We start from the raw sequence: 19,847 nt of genomic DNA, 5'->3' as shown, positions 1-19,847 counted from the left end.
TGCCGCCCTTTTGTAATTACCCCAGCCTCCTTAGAAACAATGAATTTCATAAGGGGGGACTCCTGGCAAGCTGCTGCAGTTGTGAGGACTCTGCAGGGGACAGCAAATGCCTGGTGACTACTGCTGAGGACCCAAACCCCATTGCATTATGTGGAATTATTGATTCATCCTTTCTAGATTATAGATTTGTTCCTTTATTCATTACTTTGGAGGTCAGATAGCGGTCATGTTTTAAAAGGGTTTCGTTTTACTGTACTTTGAGTGTGTTTCTTACTGCTATAAATGAAGTGCTCTATGAATATAGACCTAATACTTCAAGTCACTATACAGCCAATTTAAAGTCCATAAAATGACATATCTGGGTGGTAAAGAACATTCAACTTTTTTATCCATCAGGGATTAATTAGATAGTGAAAGTTGTTCTCTAAATATATATTACTAACTATATATATCATTAAGGCCAATTCAAATATTTTTATTTAATTATTATTATTATTATTATTACTACAACTACTACTACTTTAGAGGTTAGCTAACAGTGATCTTTTAAACATTTTGTTTTACTTTACTTAAAAAGTTAGTTTTAGTTTTACTGTACCATACTTTGTGTGTGGGTTTTACTGCTATAAATGTAGCGCTCTATGAATATTGACTTTAATGAATAACTTCATTAAAGTAAATATGCAACTGATATTATGTGCATAAAGTGACAAATATGACTATGAGTCATATTCAAAATTTTTGTTTATCAATCATGAATGAACTGGATTGTGAATGGTGTTCTCTAAATTGCCAGTGGCACATTCTCTTTTTAATTTTTTTAAAATTAACCTTTCTTTTAATAATCAAGGACAAATAAATATTTGTTGTTGTTGTGGCTATGTATATTATTATAATATTATGTTTGTGTATATATATATATATATATATATATATATAGTTTTATATTTATTATTATTATTTTACATACATTTTTAAAGCTCTTTTGAACAGAATCCAAGCAGCACAACATCACAAATACAGTATGTTGTATATGGTACATCTCCTGAGGGAGAATCATCCTAACATGAGAGGATTTGATCTCAATCCATCCTTTGAGGACATTCATCACATATTTTATCTGCCAAAAAAGGCTCAGGGATGAATATACACAACAAAGGCACCTAATATTGCTATAGAACCAACCAAAACACCCGCACCCACCAGCAAACCCACAATCCCACATACACCAATACAACTGGGCTCCGAATGGAAAACAGCAGTAATGTGAAGTAGTGATGCTCGCTCTCCTGTGCAGAGCAGACAAGAGAGCAGTGCTGGTGATGCCAGGCTCTGTCAGTATAGAGCTGGATGACAGAAGGCACAGAAGCCTGAACAGCCTGGTTGCCATGGAAGTGAAATTCTCTTTCAGCTTGCTTTCCCTGCCTTCCTCACCCTCTGTTCTTCAAAGAATGCCTTTTCTCACACACACACACACCATATATATATATATATATATATATACTTATAAGCTGTCAACTTATAGCCGTCTATATGGTAAATTGGGACACTTTTTGTCATTGAGATGATAGGGAAAATGCCCAATTATATACATACATACATACATGCATAAATGGAGGTTAAGAGGGAGTTTCATCATATTTGGGTGTATTTTGAAAGTTTGAAAACCCCTGTTCTAGTCCATAAAGCCAAACTGACATATGGACCAGCTGTTGCTTATGAAAACAGACCATGTCCAACCCAAATACAAACCTACCTTGATGACAGGCAATTTGCATTATAAAATGTATGCAAAAAAAGCTGCCAAAATCATTGGCTGTCTGAACGTTCGCGTGCGTTTCCGGTCAAAGGTGCCACCCAATGGCCGTCCGTCTTTTTACCCCTCGACTCGACTGCTGTGCTCTCTGACCCCAGTGGCAGCGAGCGCTCATTGCACTCATTGCTCTCGGGCGCCCCCTCTTCCCACATCGAGGCTGCTTGCTCTCTCTCTCTCTCTCTCTCTCTCTCTCTCTCTCTCTCTCTCTCTCTCTCTCTCTCGCATTTCAGGGAGAGAGTGCTAGTGGAGACTGAGAGAGACCCCGGGGGTCGAAGGTTCTGCCCTGCCCGCTGCGACCTCAACCCCTCACGGTTTCCGAAATATCCGATGACCGTCGTCTTTGACACATCAGCGGACAACCCCCGAGCGGTTTTGGGCCAAAAGAGAAGGTACACTCAAGTCGCTTTTGAAGAAGATCGCTGAGGGGGGCGAAATAGCGAGGCACAAAGCGGTAATGGGTTAGAGGTGGCTGGTTGTCATGTTCGAGGGAAACCGTTTAGAACGTTGCCTCGGATACAATGGAACATTTTTTTACATAAGCGCAACGGATACATTTGAATTTTTTCGCAGCCATATGTTGTAACATTTTCGCGCCGTCAAGTTTCTTTAACGTTCATAGCTCGGCGTCTGAATAAAGGAATTATGTGGAAAACGGCAATATTGATCGGGTTTTATGTGCTCCTGTCTTGCTTTGTGCACAAATGATGCGTTGTGAACGGGTTCTTTATGCTTTTTGACTGACGTTTTTGATTTAGCTGCCTCATAGTAAGCAGAACAGATTTCGCATTACCCGTACAATTAAATATAGACTAACCCCGTGCAGTCTGACTGTTTAGAAGCTTGGCTTTTGTTGACATAATTATGGAGTCAGAGGCTGCCAGCTCACCGCGAGCTGTTGGTCACAAGTGTTATTAATGTGGCCGGTTTGAAGTCGCCCAGGGAGGGTGCGAAAAGTTCAAGTTTATGGCAAAAGGTTACCCCGCCAGAGACGGTGTGAGGCGGTGCAGCTGAACAAAATAAATGAATGCAGGGAACAATGAGGGAGATTTGTTCTTTAAACAATCTTGAGTATGTGTTTAATTACCTGCAGAACGCATTAACACGATTTAAGGTCGATAAATAGACATTCATTTTTTTTAAACAATGAATTGAGCTTTTCTCTTTGTTATAGGGAGAAGGCTGTAAAGCATTGTGGTAAAGGTACAGTTGGAAATACATGTTGCGAGAACAAACAGGAAACAGAGTATAGGTTTTCAGCCTCAGAAAACATTATTAAAAATAAGTGATGTATGGGATAATGTACAATTAGATGGTCATTATCACAAAATATACTCTTGACAGGGTGGTTAGGACCCCAACGCGAAGCACAACACAAAGATTTATTAATATAAAATATTAGTAAATCCGTGTTACTATTTCTGTGGAATAGTTAGCTGTTATATTTAGTTGCAATGTAATATATTATGCTGTATTTTTAGTTGTCTGCTATTCACCTCTTTTGTTCTTTCAGATTCTATGTTCTTCCGAGCATTTTTTTTTTTTTTTGTAACTCCTAAACTTCTAGCCATCTATGAAAGGGTTTATGCTAGGATTGCGCCCTCTCTCTCTCTCTCTCTCTCTCTCTCTCTCTCTCTCTCTCTCTCTCTCTCTCTCTCTCTCATGGCTCCCTCCTTCCTCGTCTGTCGCATTTCAGTGAGAGAGTGCTAGTGGAGACTGAGAGAGACCCCGGGGGTCGAAGGTTCTGCCCTGCCCGCTGCGACCTCAACCCCTCACGGTTTCCGAAATATCCGATGACCGTCGTCTTTGACACATCAGCGGACAACCCCCGAGCGGTTTTGGGCCAAAAGAGAAGGTACACTCAAGTCGCTTTTGAAGAAGATCGCTGAGGGGGGCGAAATAGCGAGGCACAAAGCGGTAATGGGTTAGAGGTGGCTGGTTGTCATGTTCGAGGGAAACCGTTTAGAACGTTGCCTCGGATACAATGGAACATTTTTTTACATAAGCGCAACGGATACATTTGAATTTTTTCGCAGCCATATGTTGTAACATTTTCGCGCCGTCAAGTTTCTTTAACGTTCATAGCTCGGCGTCTGAATAAAGGAATTATGTGGAAAACGGCAATATTGATCGGGTTTTATGTGCTCCTGTCTTGCTTTGTGCACAAATGATGCGTTGTGAACGGGTTCTTTATGCTTTTTGACTGACGTTTTTGATTTAGCTGCCTCATAGTAAGCAGAACAGATTTCGCATTACCCGTACAATTAAATATAGACTAACCCCGTGCAGTCTGACTGTTTAGAAGCTTGGCTTTTGTTGACATAATTATGGAGTCAGAGGCTGCCAGCTCACCGCGAGCTGTTGGTCACAAGTGTTATTAATGTGGCCGGTTTGAAGTCGCCCAGGGAGGGTGCGAAAAGTTCAAGTTTATGGCAAAAGGTTACCCCGCCAGAGACGGTGTGAGGCGGTGCAGCTGAACAAAATAAATGAATGCAGGGAACAATGAGGGAGATTTGTTCTTTAAACAATCTTGAGTATGTGTTTAATTACCTGCAGAACGCATTAACACGATTTAAGGTCGATAAATAGACATTCATTTTTTTTAAACAATGAATTGAGCTTTTCTCTTTGTTATAGGGAGAAGGCTGTAAAGCATTGTGGTAAAGGTACAGTTGGAAATACATGTTGCGAGAACAAACAGGAAACAGAGTATAGGTTTTCAGCCTCAGAAAACATTATTAAAAATAAGTGATGTATGGGATAATGTACAATTAGATGGTCATTATCACAAAATATACTCTTGACAGGGTGGTTAGGACCCCAACGCGAAGCACAACACAAAGATTTATTAATATAAAATATTAGTAAATCCGTGTTACTATTTCTGTGGAATAGTTAGCTGTTATATTTAGTTGCAATGTAATATATTATGCTGTATTTTTAGTTGTCTGCTATTCACCTCTTTTGTTCTTTCAGATTCTATGTTCTTCCGAGCATTTTTTTTTTTTTTTTTGGTAACTCCTAAACTTCTAGCCATCTATGAAAGGGTTTATGCTAATGGTATGAAAATATGGTATGAAAATAAATTAATCCTACTTTAATACTAAATTAAAAATAGCAAAAAATAAGATTTACATATAAACTGATATAATACTTTTCAAAGGGACATGATGATGGGGGAAAAAAATATGCAAGGAAAAACTATATTTGAAAAGTATTCCATTCCCTGAGAAATGTTACATTCAGTTAAAAAGGAAATTAAATATATTTTCCTCCCATCTCATTTATTTCAGTCACCAAAGTTTCTCAAGGCGACGCAAAATTGTGTGAAATAATGCAAAGATTTGTGAACAAATGCAGGGTTTTGGGTGAGGATGCAAACATTTTGTGAGCGAACATAAAATCATTCAAATACAATTTTTCTTCTTATAGTATATATTTTTTCATCACCATGTTCCTTTAAGGGCTTTGTAAAAATGTACTTCTGAACTCTGACTTGGACTGTTTTTTTGTTTTTTGTATTTATTTCTTTTAGTAATATTATTAGCAGATATTAGATAATTTCTACCAAAAAATGATCTTGTGATCAGATTACTGAATATATTTTTGATACTGTCTCAGTACCATCTCGTTTAACTGTATTTGGATTTGCATCATTAACGTTTTGCATCTTGGCGTCTCTGTATGTGGTGACTCAGATCCAAGCCTTGGGACTAAAGGATGCTTGCTCACCGGATCTGCACTGCACCACTGTGACCTGCTCATGTCCCATCCAGAGGTGCCATGGCTCGCAGAATATCCTCCCAGGGGAAGGTCACCATCTCCGTGGATGAGTACAGCTCCAACCCAACCCAGGCCTTCACTCACTATAACATTAACCAAAGCCGCTTCCAGCCCCCTCACGTCCACATGTGAGTGTCTGTGTACAGTGTCCCTGTAACTGAAACATTGATTTAATTGATTGATTGAGGACAGAACAGAATGCTGACAGAGAGGGCATCTGGCATCTTTTGTCTCATCTCGCCTGACAGGTGATCCGGAGGCTCCTGCGGCTTCATTTCTGTTGTAATGAATTATATTGACCTTTTTTTTTTTTGCACTTTATTTATTAATTTTTCAAACATGTTTAAACAAAAAAATTTCAAACAATTACATAATTATGTATTTTCTTTCCCCACCCCATTCCACAACCCTGAATTAACAAAGTAGAAAAATAATAGATAAATAACCAAACAACCAAATAATTATATGAATAAAGTGAGTGCTTACTATAGAAAATAGCAAGATACATTTCAGTACTTTGTTATCAGCAGATATCAAAGTCAATTTTGTTAACAAAAGTAAATAAGTGTTCACAAAAAAAAAAAAAAGAATAAAAAAAAAATATATATATAAAATCACTCAAATGGTCTTTCTGTGTAGATATATAAGCAAGCATGACATAACCAAGTATTTTAAAGTCAGATGGCCTTTCTAAAACTTTAGTCCTATTAATTAGTTAGAAGGTAGGGTCTTCATCTTTTCAAAATATGTAATCATAGGTTTCCAAATGTTAAATTATATTGACCTTTTTAACTTGATATTGTTGCAGTGTTTGCATATTAAGCATTTGAATTAGTTTTTTTGATGGCATAACAGGGTTTAATTAATAATTCTCTCATGTCTGAGATAATGGCTCTGTGTAGATCTAGTCCAGTTTCAAACTGGCTATTTATTATTTCTTTGTTCTTTTTTATTTTCAGACAGAATGCAAAAACATTTTAGGTCATGTACACTTCTGATCAATAGTTTGGAATAATTCAGATTTTTTTATATATCTTTATGTTATGCTAAGGCTGCATTTATTTAATCAGAAATATAGTAAATATTGTGAAATATTATTACAGTTTAAAAGAACTGTTTTCGATTGCAATATATTTTAAAATGTAATTTATTCCTGTGATGAAAAAGCTGAGTTTTACTCCAGTCCTCAGTGTCACATAATCCTTCAGTATCATTCTGATATGCTTAATGATTGTAATTATTCCAACCTTTTGACCGGTAGTGTGTGTATATAATCAATACACCTACATCTTTTTCAGCATTAAAGCATTTGTTCCCACAATTTTTTGTTATTGTAATCGAGATGTTAGGGCTAAAACAGTGTAAGACGTGCCTCATGTTCTTGTACTTATTAACCAGAGGGAGGTCAAAGGTTAGTTGAGTTGATTAGCTCTTTAACAATAGCTCTTTGATCCCAGGGTCAGAGCTCACCTCTAAAGAAACCTGACTATTGACTGATGCTGATGATGGCATAATGAGGCCTGCTGCAGATACTAAAGAACGGACCAACCTGATTAGCCGAGCCTTTACTGCTTTAATGGTACCATGCAATTAAGGTACATCAGCACAAGCAAAGGGGATCGACCAGGATGCATGTGCCATTGAATTGCTTTTAGCTTAAGTGTGGAAGAAACAGCTATTTGTCATTAAACTGTGTTATGTAACCCAATGCAATATCCTTTGGACAACAAATGCAAATGCAGAGCAATTTATCAGTTTTATCAGCGCAATAAATGGCAATAATGCTGGAAAAACTGGTATACTATGACATGATTCAAATAGAAAGCTCAATTCACACAAATTTTGTTGTAAACCTGTATGAGTTTCTTTCTTTTGCAGAACACAAAATATATTTTTTATCCAAACAATGAGAGTCAGTGGTGTGCAAAGGTGTTTTGTGCCCCATTGACTTTCATTGTATAGACAGTTCAAAAACAGTTCTTCAAAATATCTTTTTTTTGTAAGGATGTAGAATTTTCCTCGGTATCTATAAAGGAATAGTTTACCCAAAAATGAAAATCAGCTGAAAATGTACCCTCAGGCCATCCAAGATGTAGAGTTTGTTACTTCATCAGAACAGATTTGGAGAAATTTATCATTACATCATTTACTCACCAATGGATGCTCTGCAGTGAATGGGTGCCATCAGAATGAGAGTCCAAACAGCTGATAAAAACATCACAATAATCCACAAGTAACCCACATGACTCCAGTCCATCAAATAAGTCCTCTATCTATAATTTGGTTTCTCCAGTGAAAGTCATGTGACCTGAATCAGGAAAAAAATATGCACAGATTAAGCACCGATCAAGCAAAAACAGTTCTATACAGATATGACTGGACATATTTGGAAAAGTGATATTATGGATTTTGGACAGAAGTAATGGCTTTTTTTCTTACAAACATGCAGATTTTCGTGTTGTGGATTATTGTGATGTTTTTATCAGCTGTTTGGACTCTTATTCTGACGGCACCCATTCACTGCAGAGGATCCGTTGGTGAGCATGTGATGTAATGCAATGAACACATGAATTTCTCCAATTCTGTTCTGTTCTGAAGAAACAAACTAATCTACATCGTGGATGGCTTGAGGATAAGTACAATTCAGCAAAATTTCTTTTTGGGGGGGGAGGGGGGAGATAAACTATTCCTTTAGCCTTTCCCTAATTCATTAATAATCTTTACATATAAAAAATAAATATTCCCTCAGAATCAAACACGCTCTTTATTTCCACAGGGTTGAGCCACTTCCCTATGATGCGCCGAAGCCCGTGGGTCATACACGTTTTGTCTGCGTCTCAGACACACACTCGAGGACAGATGGAATCCAGATGCCTTTTGGCGATGTGTTGCTTCACACAGGTGACTTCACTGAGCTCGGCCTACCATCTGAAGTGAAGAAGTTTAATGACTGGTTAGGTAAGTGTGCAAAACCAGTCCTGTTACCTTTGCTGACAAGCACTTCCCCTGCTGTCACAACACAAACTCCCAAAAAAAGTCACTTCTACCAGAAATGTCAGAATGCTTTTTTTTTCTGTAGAGTGCATGATACTGTGAAATATTGTTTTCCATTTGCTTCCAAAATCTGTTATTCTCATTATCTGTCTCCTCTTACAGGCAGTCTTCCCTATGAGTTCAAAGTTGTCATCGCTGGAAATCACGAACTTACCTTCGATAAAGACTTTATGGCGGAACTCATAAAGCAGGATTACTACCGTTTCCCCTCAGTGTCCAAGCTGAAGACTGAGGACTTTGACGATGTTCAGTCCGTCCTTACAAACTGTGTGTACTTACAGGACTCTGAGATCACCATTAAAGGATTCAGGATATACGGGACTCCATGGTAAGCATTTCTAAATCATTGTTGTCATCACATTGTTTGTTACTTCTTGCTTGCTACATCTGTCATGCAGAATATTAAATGGGTTATCAAAGATTTGAATCAGATATCTTCAGCAAAGGCATAACCAGGCTTAGTTTGTGTAAATTGAATTACGAAAAGCATGGTCTGGATGCACTTTTAACAATCCAGTCAATTCCGGATGGGTACTATTTTGAATCTTGTCCTACATGTTTTTTCTTGTTGAATATTCTGTTTCACTCTTAAAAATGGAAGTAAAATGGGTTTCAAATGTCATTTCATGTTGACTTTGGATCTTGAACTGTGCCATCTACAGCCCTACATCATGGGACTGGGAATTTTTTATTATATATATATATATATATATATATAATAAATTATTAATTGAGACATTTAATTTAAATTATTTTAGAAATAAAAAAAAAATCACTTATTAAACTTGACTTTTTACATTGGTAGTTAGGGGCACAAATAGGCTACATATGTTACTAGGTGGTCCCTGAATAATCTGATTTGTTGAGACATGGTACTTGTTCTAAAAAAGATTAGGAACCAGTTCTCTAAAATATTTAGAAAATCCACCAAGATCCTTTTTAGTTAACCACATTTCCAAGAAGACATTGTTTGGTGGTGTTTTCATATTTGCTTTAATTTGTTTAGGTTAATATAGAATCAGTAGCTGCAGTACGTTTTGATAAAGCTCCATAAATCACAATCAGTGCTCTATATATACAAACCATATGCAACATATGTCAAGTTTGTTAGTTAAGTAACAGATGGTCGATTGACCTACATTAAGTTTGTATTTGATTTACTGGAACTGAATAAGGTTTACGTCTCTTGTATGATTTCTCATGGCTGTCTTATACCTTGAGTTAAACTGATTATCTTCAGCCCTGGACAGAAAGACTTTTGTAGACCTGGGTTATGTTAGACACTGTTGTACTCTTTGCTCTGCAGGACACGAGATGTGTTCTCACTCGCTACAGATAGTGTTACATACACACACACACACATACGCACATTGACTCTCTCTCCTTCATTCCATCTCTCTTTCGCTGTTACTCTTTACACACACACACACAGCCGTCATCACACATTGGCATCTTTCATGCGAAGACCTCATTGTCTGATAAGCAGACCATTATCTCAGTTAACCCCTCACCCACTGGGCTGCCCCACACTACCATGGGACGCCAACAGAGCTGTGTTAGATTTCAGGTGTGAATAGATGCCTAGCAGTGTTTGGCACTAAGAGCATTGTGGCAGTGTTACACAATGGTCGACAGCTACTAGAAGCAGTTTATCACCAGTAGACGACACTGAAGAGTCAGTTGAAAGTTGATGAGAGCTGCTTAATGTGCTTAATTTTTTTATAATCTTTTCATCCTCTTTTTTTCCAGTTAAAATATGTGTATAAATTAGAGGTTTTTGCCATCTAAGCATATTTCACATATGATTCACATATGCACACATTTTTTTCCTACCTGCATTCTAAAGGCCCTTGCACACTGAGTCCGAAATTTTCGCACATTAAAAAAAAAAAAGATCTCACGTTGTGTCAGTCACGTTTACACACTGCTTCTGAAACTTTCGTCGGTCATTAAAAAAATGTGGATCGGGTTCGATTTTTTTGCATTTTTCGCGTCCGTAGCAAGCATTATGAGAGGTGTTTTGACAATTCAGAGCCACCGTACAAGCGAATGCCAAAATCCAAAATGGCGTCTGACAAGTTGATCCACTTCTTTTCGCTGCACAAATAAGTCCTTGCACACCGAGTTCACAGAAATTGGGTGGTCTTCTTTTTAATATGTGGCTCCAGTATCGCTAGCAAAGCATCAAACTGAGCCACTGACATCCTGAAGTAAACTTCGAATCGCCCGGGATAATTCCGCAGCTCCTTGATAAGGAGGTGGCACTCTCCTTGGATTGGATGATGGATCCAATATTTCCTTTTTCTTTTTCTCTTTTTAAGAAGAGAGAGGACAACAAAATCATTCTCACTGTTTGAAGACTCCATTTTGTATTGTTTTGCGAATTTTTTCACAACAGATTAATTAATACAAATCGGACGCAGCGTGCAAGGTTTCTGTGCGTGACGAATTTTAGGATGACGAATACGAAAAAACGCATACAATTTTTTAAAAAATATTTCATTATATAAAATATAGCTAGGACTTTTTTATTAACTATATTATTTCTAATTCGGTTTCTAGTACTACTACTACTAATAATACAATTATGGTTAACTTTAATTGGTAATGGTAATAATATAAGTAAATCTCATTTGTAAATCTCATAAATGTCAAACAGGCTGCATTTTTCTAATTTATATTTTATTTGTATTTTATTATGTGAATATATGTAATATTTATTTTGTTATATACAATATAGTTAGTGCTTTGTAGAGTAATTTAGGTATTCTGTTTGTAAGAATAATAAATAATATATATTCATATATTTATTATCATTTAAATGTATGTATATTGTTCTTTTTTATTATCTTAAATTACTTGTTTCTAAAGCAACTTTTGTGTTTTGTGTGTCATAAATTTTATTGGAAATTTGGGATAATTTTTACTGCTAACTTACTGATAATTTTGATTTCTGTGTGACAAATGTTACACAAAAATACTCACTATTTGAACCACCACATTGTGATTTATTTAGCTTGTAGAGGATAAATACTATATATAAATACTATACACAGTACTACCTAGTCTGTCTAAAATATTTTAAGGTCTTCAAGCCAGCCAGAATTAGAATGCTAATTTTGGTATGAAGTGGGAAAACCAGACATCTGCGATGGGTGGTCTTGGTGGGGGTGCTCCTTGGTCATAGTTCTCCCAGCGTCTCCTGCAGGAAGTGCCTTTTGTTCCAACACATCCTGGTGCTTTGTTGAGAGCCAGGATCAAAACGTGAGGCCGACCTCGGTGTGCCCCTCCAAGTGCATGCTCGCAGTGGGCCGCTCTGACCTTCCTGACACTGGGCCTCAGCTATCAAGGAGGTCATTTACATGGCTTCATTCTTCTTCCCTACAAAGTGCTCGGTCAGGCTTAACTCCCGTCTGGTCCAAGGTAGAAGACGAGTCTGTTTTATGTCCGTATATTTATCGGTATTCGCTTTCATGGCGGCACTCCTGTCAGTACTTTGACCTTGACTTGATTACTCTCTACAAATATCCAATATACATTTGTATGCCTAACCAGAAGTTACCTGATAATGCCGCGTTTTGGTAATCCTGCTTATGATACTCTGTTATGTGTATTTTCCACCATAATTTGCAAATAAATTCTTTAAAAATCCTACAATGTGATTTTCTGGATTTTTTTTTCTCATTTTGTCTCTCATAGTTGAGGTATACCTATGATGAAAATTACAGGCCTCTCTCATCTTTTTAAGTGGGAGAACTTGCACAATTGGTGGCTGACTAAATACTTTTTTTCCCCACTGTATATATATTCAAGCTTGCAGCTGTGATTGGCTTGATTAATGTGTAAGCTGGTTGTGCTAGACGTTGGTTTGACTTTTGAAAATCAAAGGCTCTTTAATCCTCTTAGGAAAGGCAGACAAGTCATGTGACCCGAGTTCATCTTGGGTGAGTTTGCAAGGCCAGGCTATAATAATATGGCGCTTTTCCACTGCATGGTACGGCTCGGTACGGTTCACTTTTTGGGGGTTTTCCACTGGGTACAGTACCTGGTACTTTTTTTAGTACCACCTGGGTTTGGGTTCCAAGCGTACCGTACCGTTACCAAAACGTACCGTTACCAAAACTGATCACGGATTGGCCGGAGAAAATCGTCACTACCTGCGTCACTGAACTTGCCACATGAGACACAAACAGACCCGCTAGATTTAAATCAGCACAGCCAGCGAAGGATCGAACGCAACTGTTTTGAACGAGCGCACCTTTTTTTAACAACCAAAAAGTGGCTGTTCCCCCTGTTGCGGAAGAACAGACGTTCCTCTCGTTGATAGCAGAGGAGCGGATCCAGCGAGAGCTTGATGGGGCGATGCAGAATGAAAACATTTTTTAGGAGTCGCGGCAGTAGAGGCGGCGCAACTATAACGACATGTGAATAATCCCGCCCACTCTAAAGCGGTACTGAACTGCAGTGGAAACGCAAACCGAGCCGAGCCGTGCCGTACCGTACTGAGCCGTACCGAGCCGAGTCGTACCACGCAGTGGAAAAGCGCCAATAGATAGTGGGGGTGTGTCTCTCTTGCTGCCATAGAAACTATCACTGCTTCATCCTCTGCCTTATGATTATAATATTCTTGTGAATGAATGATCAGGGATGATATAAAGTCATTTGTGGTTTTTCAGGACACACAACAAAGCTGTTTATCAGCATTAGGACGGATAATAGATTGGAAGTGTAAGGCTTTCTCCCTGTGTGCGGACAGATCAGCGTGAAGCTGATAGAACTAATTACTTGATGATAGTAACATGCCATTTAAGGTGAGGACAGTTTGTCCCCAACACTTTATGCTTAGGCTGATTGCCCTCACCAATTTATGAAATGGCTCAACTGTTTAAAAGTGTGAGGTCAGTATAGGATTTAATACTTATTCGGCAAATATGCATTAAATTGATCTAAAGTGACAGCAAACGACAACACAAAAGATCTCCATTTCAAATAAATGCTGTTCTTTTGAACTTTCTATTCATCAAAGAAAAAAATGTTTTACAGTTTCCACAACAATATTAAACAGCACAACTGTTTTCAGTACTGATAGTAAGAAATGTTTCAATGCAGCATATTGGGTTTTAATTTCTAGAGGATTTCATTCTAACCGGCAAGGATGAGAGAAATATAAACATTTTGTGAAGTGGTAAATCATGTAATGCACTGATTTGAGCACACACGTGAGATTTGACAGGCTTGTTATAACATCTTCACAGCATAATGTGCTTTTACGGGCTGTACCTCAGTAGTGTTGATTCTTGAAGACCTGCTAATGAATATTAATAGACTCCTTTGAATTGCCTGAATTAAGGTGTTGACAAGTATCTATAACAGTCTGATGCTTCTCAGCTCCCCTCTGATTTCACATTCATCTATCCACAATGCGATGGCTTTCACATGTTCCCCGGGCATGGCCTTGTTGTTAGCGTCACACTCTTCCAGTTGAGACATATGCTTGTTGTTCCTTAGCTTGCCTATGTTTTCATTTTATTTCATTCATCGTTGACCTTCATGGAAGAAACGCAGAACTCACATACTGTGCGTAAATGTAATTACCCCGTCCATCCTCTCAGCTATCAACAGAAGCCTTCATAGAAGCAACAATTTTCTCTGGCTCCTGCCGACAAGCTACCTGCACACGTCACTGATTGTAAGCTGACCCCTGGCTTGAAGGTGGCGTCATTTGTCAGTGGTAATTAACAGCAGACGTCTCCTCCGCTGGGCCTGATGATGGCTGGCGGCGGTTGCGGTACCAGGCAGGGAGGATTGAGAAATCGAGGGGGGATGGAGGGCATAGTGAGGGCACAGTGAAAGAGAGAGAGCGATGGACTGACTAGAAAAGGGGTCAGATGCTATTAGTAAGCAGGCTGTACAGAAATATGTCCACCATGTAGAAGTTTCTCTCAAAAATAGATCTATTCACAAGCTTCAATAGTTCCACATGCAAACCTTTTTTCCAAGTGAATGAATAAACAGCTTAAAGTTAACATGAAGCTGTCTTCCTAGCCTGTTTTGTACTTTTGTGATGTGAAATATTTTTTGAGTGCAACAGAAGAGTACAATTGAAAGAGAAACAAACTACACTACTGTTGAAATGTTTTGGATCAGTAAAATGTTTTTTAAAGAAATGAATATTCCTGTTCAGCAAGGATGCATTAAATTGATTAAAAGGGACAGTAATTTATAACAGATATTTATAGAATTCTATTGTAAATAAATGCTGTTCTTTTGAACCTTCTATTGATCAAAGAATTGTGAAAAAAATATCAGTTTCCACAAAAATATTAATCAACACAACTGTTTTCAACATTGATTATAGTAAGAATAAGCATATTAGAATGATTTCTGACGGATCACTGAAGACTGGAGTAATGATGCTGAAAATTCGGCTGTTACAGGAATAAATTATAACATTTTAATATATTAAAATATAAAACAGTTATTTTAAATTGTAATAATATTTCATAATATTGCTGTTTATACTGTAGTTTTGATCAAATAAATGCAGCCATGATGAGAATAAAATACTTATTTCAAAAAGCCGAAACATTTGAATGGCAGACGTAATGTATATTCTGACCAATCTTTAACAATATTGGGGCAGGGGAAAAAAAGGTTGTTTTTGGATTCATTAATATCGAAAAACGTTTGACATTTGCAACATATTAGGAGGAATATTGAACAGATTTGCTGTCAAACTTGCTCTGGGTTGTGTGCTGCGTGGTACCTTCACAAAATCACACTAGACAGGAAATCCCAACAATATCTCATTTCCTCTCTACTCTCATTTCTCTTGTTCCACGTCCATCTTGTCTTTTTCTCTCCTGACCGTTGATGACCTTCTCCAACATCACTTTCCCAATCACACATCGTTCTCTGATCCCCCTCTCTTTCGCCGTCCTGCTGTCTGGGGCAGATAAATATTTCAGTAATAATTTTTGCATGTGAGGTGTTTGAAGGACTGGCAGGCCTGTGCATTAGAGTAGCACACTGATTCCAAAGTAAGCACCGGTAGTGTGTTTTGTCTGTTGCTGAGGCTCAGCCGGCTGCTCCTGTGTGCCACTGTGTGTGTGTGTGTGTGTGTGTCCGGGTCCCTGAGAGTTCATCAAAACAAAGTGCTGACGCAGCCAAAACAAACACACATCCAGACACAAATATATAATGTCTCTGTACTGAACAGAGTTTCTGAAAGTGAAAGATTTCTTTTTCTCTTTCTCACTCTGCTTTTTTTTTTTTAAAGATGTTCCCTCTCTCTCTCTCTTTAAATTTACATGGCTAAACTTTTTTGTTTCTTTTCTTAGTATTTATTTAAAAAGGAATGGACTGAAGAAAATAATGTAATAAAAATTATATTAATTACAATAAATCATAATAATATTTAATTATATTAATTATATTTAAAATTCACCCAAAAGGTTTTGGGTTAATTTTTTTTCTTTTAAACAAAACAAGGACTTAAGAAAATAATATAATATAATATAATAATATAATTCTATTAATTATAATTATTTGTAATAATATTTAATTATATTTAAAATTCATCCAAAAGGTTTTGGGTTAATTTTACATAAAAATTATTTTTGCGATCCTTACATTTATCATAATAATTAAAACCAGAGGTAGTTTATTTTGCAGTAATATGCATTCTCGCTTATAATTCAGCTGTTTACCAAATAATAAAGGGACATTAAATATTGATGTTGAGATATTTATATTGAGATCAAAGAGACCACAAAGTGATATGAGAGGCATGAAACTAGCAGTGTTTGAAATCGGTCATTAGGGACAAATGCATAAAGGTTGAAATTTAGATTGACCAAAATCTAATATTCCAGTGCGCCATGTAGTAATACATTTCCTTTATACTGCCTTCCTTTATTTGTTCTCTGTCTGTGATCCTAGTTTTTATTTGCACGTCAGGAAGTAATGACATCTCATTGTCAACTAGCTTGATGTACGGATGAAAGCTGACTCGGGCACTGACATTTATGTGTGAGTTAAAGCAGACGGGTCTGAGTATGTTTGCAGGAAAGCTAACAGGGTTTGAGAGATTGTACCCAAGAGTACCGGCCTGGAGCAGTGTTCGAAAGTGACCACTCGCCTTTATTTGCCTTCCCATCAATCATCCATGGACAAGCCCAGCTACCCAACGTACACACACTTACACTGAGACCTCAGCAGCCATATCCTGTGTTCAGGCTCTATTTCATCCACTATCAACTCCATTCAACTCAAATCTATGAAGAAGTGCTAATGGATAGACAAACAGTAGATAATGCTGAGTCTATGAGACCAGTCTGTGATGATAGACGTTCAGTGTCAAATGTCTTAAACACAAAATAATTATTATTTGGTAATAATCAGTGTTAACTGTGCAAATCCAGGGTAAGTCATAGACCATGTCCTAACCAGGAAATGTCATCAGTGTTGTTACTGTAAACTAAAACTGTTAAGAATTTTAAGTAATTAAAACAAAGCTGAAATAAAATAAAAAATGAGGATAAACAGAGAAATTAGCTAAAAATGCGGCTTTGGAAACAACTGAAATAAGATAAGTTGAACTGAAATAAAAACAAACTTAGAAAAGTAGCTCCGGTTGGAATGTTCTTCCGCGGGATGTGTGCAGTTCTGTTTATTAACCGCTAGAGCTAGAGCCAAAAGTTACATAGTGCTGCTTTAAATAATGTTTTAAGAATGAGTGTAATTCAGCAATTCTGTGTTTCATTGTTTTTTTTGTTGTTTTGTTTTTTTGCAACCTTATGACACGTCTGGTTAGGAAATGTATTTGGAGAGCAACTTTTTTATTTGGCAGACCTTGTTTTTTTCTAAGGTTTAACTGGGTCTCTAAGTTTAATTGGCAGTTATTTTAAAGCAACAGCCATACTTTTCCATTTTTCCCTCTAAAACCTTCTTCATTCTCTCTGTGATTGGTTTTCAATACTCTGCTCCAGGGTTTCTATTGTTATTCTGAGGTGGTACAAGTGACTGGGCCCTAGTCCCTCATCTATTTCAACATAATTCAGTGAATGAAAAAGAAGCTCCAGGCCTCAGGTCTCACAGAACCATGTTATGAACACCCTTTCCCCCTCTAGTCTTAACCTCCTGCTTCTCAGAGGCTCTGACTTTGTCAAGTGCTTGTTGTAAAATGACCTCCGGACAGCTGGGCATGTGAGCTCATACATATATGTATGCCTGTGAGTATGGGTAGAATCAAGCTCTTTAAAGGGTTAGTTCACCCAAAAATGAAAATTAGGCCATAAATTACTCCCCCTCAAGGCATCCTAGGTGTATATGACTTTCTTCTTTCAGACGAATCCAGTCGGAGTTATATAAAAAATTGTCTTTGATCTTTCAAGCTGTTTAATGGCACTCAGTGGGTGTTGCAGTGCTTCAGTCCAAAAGAAGTTAAATAAAAAGCGCCCCTCCATTAAAAAAAAAGTGTCTCACACGGCTCCGGGGGGGTGAACAAAGGCCTCCTGTAGCGAATCGATGCGTTTTTGTAAGAAACGTAAAACTTAATAATCAATTTAATCTAGCTTGCGCTCACTGTTGTACACGGAAGCAGCTCCGGGCAGATGACGTATGAGGTCAGCACGTGGAAGCACAGCGGAGAGATCGAAACAAAAACAACGGTCACTAATTAGAAGTACAAAACGAGGATTTGTAAAGAAGAATGTCAGAGTATTTCGATATAAGCCAAGAGGTGTCTGGTTTTCCTTTGCTAAAGTAAGGAAACTTTGCTTCCTTTGATCCTGTAAACAAACGTTGGTTTTCATGAGACTCACCGGCGCATGCGCAGCACTGACCTCATACCCACATACATACACGCGTGTTGTTAAATAGGTGAATGAGACGTTCTCCTGTGTGTACAAATGAAAACAAAATTCACAATTAGTGAATGAGATCTACTTTTTTAAAAGAACAATCCTAAGTTAGAAAATAAGACGAAAGTAGCAGAATTTAATTTTTAAGTATGTTTTATGCATCCAACCCCAGGGTTTTCCTTGCATCCAGACTATTTATTGAAGCTATGCAGAAAAATGGGCCATTCAGAAACAGTTGTGATGTCACAACCATAAGCACATTAACATATAGGCACTTCCATTTTAGCGTTTGTTTCAAGTTGTGTTGAAATCCTGCACTGTAGTGCAGCTTCAGAACTGCAGTTGAGCAGTTGCAGACGTTGCTCTCCGCAGTGCTTCCAGCTCTCATTTGTCTGCACTGTCTCCATCAATCACCCAGCTCTGCTTATCAGCATGGGGTCAGTTCCTGCCTTCTCTACCAAGGCCTACATTTAGCCCTGGCCTTGTCTTGCTGGGGCCAGATACTTGGCCCTTATCAGACGGGGTCTGAGAGTGGTAAATAAAGGTCTGGCCCGGGTTACCGCAGGCTGTCAGCAGGCCCATCCCAGAGGGGAAATAAAACTCTTTATTAACATGCTTCTGCTCATTGGTGCTGACAGCTTGATCAATCTGCCTCCTCTGCAGATGACCTCTGCGAACCGCCGGATGCCCTGATGGAGGCTGAAATGAATAGCTTGAGTGACTCAAATCTGATACTGCAATACTCGGAGGCATTTTTAGACCTTTTTCATGCACCTTACTAACTAGTCTACTTTGAAAATTGTTTTTGATAATACTGTCAAGTTTTGCGTATGTGTGTGAGAACAGCATGCAGGCACGTTTATGATGATTTCGACATTTATGAAGTGTGTAAAATGCGTCTGTCTGCTCCCACAGGACCCCGAGGTTTAATGGATGGGGCTTTAACTTACCTCGCGGCCAGTCTCTCCTCGATAAGTGGAACCAGATCCCTGAAGATGTAGATATTCTTATGACACATGGGCCTCCTCTGGGTAAGCATTGAAATGTGAATGTATGTATACATCAGTTTGTGTCTGCACTGGACTGTTGTATTTTAAAGTCATCATAAATGTGATGATACACCACTAAGGATGTGATGTTGGACTTTGTTCCAGGGTTCAGAGATTGGGTCCCCAAAGAACTTCAGAGAGTTGGCTGCGTGGAACTACTCAACACAGTACAAAAGAGGGTCCGACCCAAACTCCACGCATATGGGGGAATCCATGAAGGTAAGAGCTCGTCACTCTTATATAAAATGTGTGTGTATATATATATATATATATATATATATATAT

At 38.0% G+C, this 19,847-nt stretch overlaps 1 protein-coding gene across 3 annotated transcripts in view; it reads left to right on the top strand.

Moving 5' to 3' along the window:
- Positions 1-2,059: 2,059 nt before the first annotated feature.
- LOC107589164 (metallophosphoesterase MPPED2-like) overlaps positions 2,060-19,847 on the top strand; it is a 22,068-nt gene continuing 4,280 nt past the window's right edge. Inside the window, exons 1-6 of one of the 3 annotated variants that reach the window (XM_016277521.1) lie at positions 2,060-2,205; positions 5,512-5,724; positions 8,373-8,554; positions 8,753-8,978; positions 19,429-19,544; positions 19,668-19,781. In XM_016277521.1, the coding sequence (XP_016133007.1) occupies positions 5,597-5,724; positions 8,373-8,554; positions 8,753-8,978; positions 19,429-19,544; positions 19,668-19,781 (766 nt within the window). In that variant the 5' untranslated portion in view covers positions 2,060-2,205; positions 5,512-5,596. Of the gene's footprint in view, positions 2,206-3,476; positions 3,669-5,511; positions 5,725-7,053; positions 7,192-8,372; positions 8,555-8,752; positions 8,979-19,428; positions 19,545-19,667; positions 19,782-19,847 lie in introns of those variants that run through there. The other 2 variants (XM_016277520.1, XM_016277522.1) reach the window with 2 other exon arrangements.

This window comes from Sinocyclocheilus grahami, unplaced genomic scaffold (genome assembly GCF_001515645.1).
Source record: "Sinocyclocheilus grahami isolate Dianchi unplaced genomic scaffold, SAMN03320097.WGS_v1.1 scaffold113.1, whole genome shotgun sequence".
Classification (NCBI taxonomy): Eukaryota; Metazoa; Chordata; class Actinopteri; order Cypriniformes; family Cyprinidae; genus Sinocyclocheilus; species Sinocyclocheilus grahami.
Note: the sequence above shows the minus strand (reverse complement) of the source record. Positions and strands in the feature narration are given on the sequence as shown.